The sequence below is a fragment of the Triticum dicoccoides genome, chromosome 3B (assembly GCF_002162155.2).
Source record: "Triticum dicoccoides isolate Atlit2015 ecotype Zavitan chromosome 3B, WEW_v2.0, whole genome shotgun sequence".
In the NCBI taxonomy this organism is placed as follows: Eukaryota; Viridiplantae; Streptophyta; class Magnoliopsida; order Poales; family Poaceae; genus Triticum; species Triticum dicoccoides.
The window spans coordinates 2,226,006-2,230,758 of NC_041385.1; the positions used below are offsets into that span (position 1 = coordinate 2,226,006).

General features: G+C 44.0%; 1 protein-coding gene across 1 annotated transcript; it reads right to left on the reverse strand.

Moving 5' to 3' along the window:
• Positions 1 to 3,702: 3,702 nt before the first annotated feature.
• Positions 3,703 to 4,509, reverse strand: LOC119280385 (protein PXR1-like). The gene has a single exon (XM_037561249.1). The coding sequence runs from the start codon at positions 4,479 to 4,481 to the stop codon at positions 3,768 to 3,770; it is 714 nt and encodes a 237-aa protein (XP_037417146.1). The 5' UTR covers positions 4,482 to 4,509; the 3' UTR covers positions 3,703 to 3,767.
• Positions 4,510 to 4,753: the final 244 nt, after the last annotated feature.

The following is a 4,753-nucleotide window of genomic DNA, read 5'->3' on the forward strand; positions in this document are numbered from 1 at the left end:
ATTTAGAACACACATGTCTCAATTGAGACCAAGTACAAGCCAAGTACGAAATAAGCAAAGCTACCCAACTAGATACGAACTTTAGATAAAGCAACGGGAAAAGCTTTGGCTGTAACAGTAAGTCATTATCGGTCTTTATAAATGGTGCAATGTGTTGACCGATATGTTCCATAACAAGTTTATTGCTAACAAGTAAATTACCCCTCTTCATTGGTCTTTCAAAATTACTTATGAAAATATTTCTTATAGATGCATCAATAATGAAGTTGCGACCAAATCTTAAAATAGGCAAATTACTCTCTATGCATACCTCTTCAAATATGTTGGGAGAGCATGATGGTGGTGCCACTTGAAGAACATCTTGCTCCGTCTTTGGATGGCTCCCCAACACCTTGTCATCATCTTTTTCTTGATTCCGTGCATCATTGCTTTGAAGATCCATGTCAGCCGAACTTTGTTCGGCTACTTGTTCTTGTCCTTGAGGCTTGTCAATTTCTATGGCACGAAACTCATAGGGTAGGAAGTAGGTTCCATTAACTTCAGAAAAATCAAGCACCGTTGTTTTCCTATGCTTGCCATGCCCTTTCTCAATAATGCTCGCCTTGTTGGATTTGATGGATTCAGAATATATACTACTTGATTCGGATTTTTCAACCGAAGCACTTTCATGTTCTGAATCATCCTTTTTTTCATTGATACTACCAATTGGCAATGCTTCTTTTATCTGAACCAATTCTTTTTCTATTTGTTTCTGACGGCGAGCGGCAAAATTAGCTTTAAGCTTTTTCTCAATTTCAGCCCCCTCCGGATATGATTGCCCCCCAATGCTTTTAGATTCTTTCGGCAATGACACACGGGTGTTGCCGAAATTTTGCAATTGTGTAGGGGGTGTATAATATGATATAGTACTAGGTGAAGGCATATGCATTGTTGTAAGACCATCCTTTTGCTCGCCAATTTTATCAATTGGCAAAGATTCATCTTCTTGCAAAACTCTAGCTTTTATTGCGGCATAATCAGGAAATAGCCCCTTTTCATGTTGTTCAAGGCAAAGAGCACTAATTCTCTTATTTTGGGCTAAACTCTTCAATGCAGCCACCACTACCTCATCTTCTACAATGTTGGGCACAACTGCTCCTGTAAAATTTACATTCATTCGGCTATAACCAGGAAGGTGTGAAGCCGAATTATGAGCATCTACAGTTGTGTATGGTGCCGAAGAATTAGTAACATGAGGTGTAGCATATGACGGTTGAGAGTAACTGCCCGAATAGCCACTAGTAGCATGGCCAATTCTCTCATTCATCGGCATGGTTGGATTACTATATTGCACATTAGCTGCCGATGAATAAAAAGGTGAAACACTTTCTTGTATGGCATTGGAAATTCTAACTTGGGGTGTTTCAAATTGATTAATCGAACTCATCATGTTGCTCATCGGCATATGAATTTGCTGGGTTGCCGATGCGTATGAGTTGGGATACATATGGTGCATGTTAATAATATCATAAGAAGTTGAAGTATATAAATTACTTTGAATCGGCCCTTGCACGTAGTTAGTTGCATGATTGAAAAAACTAGGGTTGGCCGATAGAGTATACTCATTGAACGAATCTAGTAACACCATATGAATTATTTGCATCTACATAAAAGGATTGGGTATTCATATTACCTTTGTAGACTGCACACCCTAGATGACGATCTCTTTGTAGCAAGAACAGGCCGGAGACCGTTCGAAGCTTCGTCCCCAGCGGAGTCGCCAAAAAGTGTGTTGACACACGAACACGTCACCGTGTACCCTCGACGCCGGGGGTGATGCACCGCAGCTCACGTCGAAGGAGACCCGACCGACAGCGCGATACGCAAGACGGTCGGCGGACGCTTTTGTAGACCCGAAGCCCCGCTTGCCCGGGAGGGACCCCGTCAGGGCTCGCGGCGGCTATGGGCTGCTCCAGGTCGATTCGCTCGCCCTAGAGCCTCGTGGATCCGCAGCCCTCCAGCAGGAAGTACTAGCGAAGAACGAGAAGAAAGATACAAGGGAGAGACAAAAAGTAGATGAACACGAAAAAGTAGTAAACTGATTTGTTCGATTGTGTGTTGTTCAATCGGCCGTCACCCCTTAGGTATATAAGAGGCGGCTGGACTTCCCGTGCAAGGAAAAGGCTTGGATTCACGTCCAAAACCCTAGTCAAATTCGGATTGGTTTTGTCCGAACTTTCCAAAATTGTTCGGTTTAAACTGGTTGCATCTTGCGGGTCTTTTTTGTAGTGGTAAACCATCTCGGATGGAAACGAGCCCAAAAGCAATCTTGACAGTTTCGACGAGGCGAACAACTTTTATGTTGAACGTTTTTTGATCAGAGGTCATCTTGAGGGTCAAATCGGTCGCGTAAAACAGGCTATCCCTCGCGCTACCCATCAGACACGGTGTCTGGTGGGGGGCGCCAGTTTTTGCCTCCTGACAGGGCTGTATTCCGATGGCTCTAACTTTTGCATACGAACTCGGATTGGAACGATTTTTATATCAAAATGGATCGTTTCGACGAGACGAAGACAATCTGTGTACATAATGTTTCCATTTGAGGTCGTCTCCGGGGTTTAATCAGCCAAACTATACTCTGAATATAAGATCTTAGTACTTTGAGCAAAGTTTCGGCCTTCGAGATGAAATCGGACTGCAATGACCCAAACTTCAAAGATGTTCATATCGACAATACGAAACTCTTTCATGAAGATCACTTCTCAATTTGAGGCCATCTTAAATAAGATATTGACTTTGCCAAAATCTGGTGTCAACACTGTATAACTTAACTTGTAACATATATATCAATAGTATAATTTCAAATTCTAATTTGAAGGACCAACAAGCTCGAATAAGTAGATTTCACTACAAACATCATAAGCACAGATGAATAAGGCCACTAACAGTAGCGCAAGCAACTAAGCATAGTATGGAACTGAGGCATCTCAGGGGAACCTATGAATTTACAACCATTCGTGACACACTATTTTACACGCAGCTGGTATGCAAAATGACATGCTTGATTAGAGGGCAGGTGAAGAGATAAGTAGCAGGACAATAATGCTGCACTAAGAACTTGAGTTAAAGCAAAATACTAGTACTCCCTCTGTCTAGGTGAGTAAGTCATCTTAGGTTGTGCACCGTGACTAAGGAGGAGGGGAAAACGAGAGACTTTAAAGTTTATTTGCTAATTAATAGCATTGCATGCAATGAACTAAACACTGCATGTCGTGTTTGGTTGTCTTAAGTCATTAAAAGCATGCACACCCCTCGTCTCTTATTGGTTGATATGTGAAGAAACAAGAAACGAGATAGAAGTTAATGCACCGCGCCTAAGTGTTTTGGGATTATTTGGTTTTCGTAAGATGACTTGTACACCTAGACGGAGGGAGTAGTATAATTCCAAATGATAATCTGAAGGTGAGAAATCTTATCTATGGCACCTGTTAACAGGCTCCAATAAGTGGAAAAGGTCATCCACATCCTCATAAGCATGGACAGATAAGTTAATAAGACACTAATTTCATTGCGACAATGGCATTGCATAATGATGAGGTGTCACAAGACAAAACAGAGTCTAGCAGAGTGGCCTGTCAAAAGACCACAACAGCCTCAATTGTACAATAATAAAGCCTAACAAGCGACAGACAGCTAAATCAACCTCACCGTTCCAATCAATCATTGAAAATATCCTCCTCATGACACATTTGCAACTTCTAAAGCCTAACCTCCAATAGACAGTATTACTACTTGCGCTGCTTCTTCTTGGTATGCTCCACCACCTCTGCTTCTGCATCATCATCGCCATCTCTGCTCCTCTTGTTTTTCTTCTTCTTCTTCTTCTTCTTCTTCTTCTTCTTCTTCTTCTTCTTCTTCTTGTCGCTCCCCAAATCGGCATCGACGAAATCAACTTGTTCTTTCTTCACCTCGACCAAGTCTTGCTTCCGCTTCTTCTTGTGCTGCTCCGGCTCCTCCTCCTCCTCTGCCTCCTGCTTGATGATGACGATGTCTTTCTTCTCCTCCTTCTTCTTCTTCTTCCTGGGAACCAAACTGATCCCTACTTTGGACACCACCGCCGCCCCTTGTTGTTTCTTATCCTCCTCCTCCTCTTTCTCTTGGATCAAAGGGACATCTTTCTCCTCCTCCTTGTTCCTCCGCTTCCTCTCACTGTGAACAAGATCCTCCTCCACATCCACCTTGACCTCGTGCTGGTGCTGGTGCTTGTGCTGGTGCTGATGGTGGGCCCTGAGTAGGTCGCGGCGGAACTCGCAGAGCTCGTCGACTGCGTCGGCGGCGGTGCGGAGGTATGTGCCTGCGTCGGAGGAGGGGAGGTTGGATGCGGAGCTCTTGTGGAATCCGTCGAGGATGACCTTGGCCTTGAGGAGCGAGCACGGCTTGGAGGAGACGATGGCGTCGGTGACCGCCCTCATCGCCTCGCCGCCGGCCGCCGCCGCTGCCATAGAAAGAGAAAGGGGATTGCTTTGCTATGCTTTGCTTGGTTGGTTCACTCCTAGGGTTGCTTGCTTGGTTTTGTCGGGTCGATGGACAAACGATTTTGGGCCGCAGCCCACAAAATACCCCTTTGTTTGTATGCATGCCTGGGCCAACTAAAACACCCATGTGTCTCAAAAAAACTAAAACTAAAACACCCCTTGTTTCTCGAAATCAATAATTGACGAGTACTCCTTTGAGCGATCACTTTCACCTCCTTAGGTTGAAACAATAGCCCTTT

What these genes read in the sequence shown, in the direction of transcription:
- LOC119280385 (XM_037561249.1), bottom strand. Translation starts at nt 4,481, where the DNA reads ATGGCAGCGGCGGCGGCCGGCGGCGAGGCGATGAGGGCGGTCACCGAC.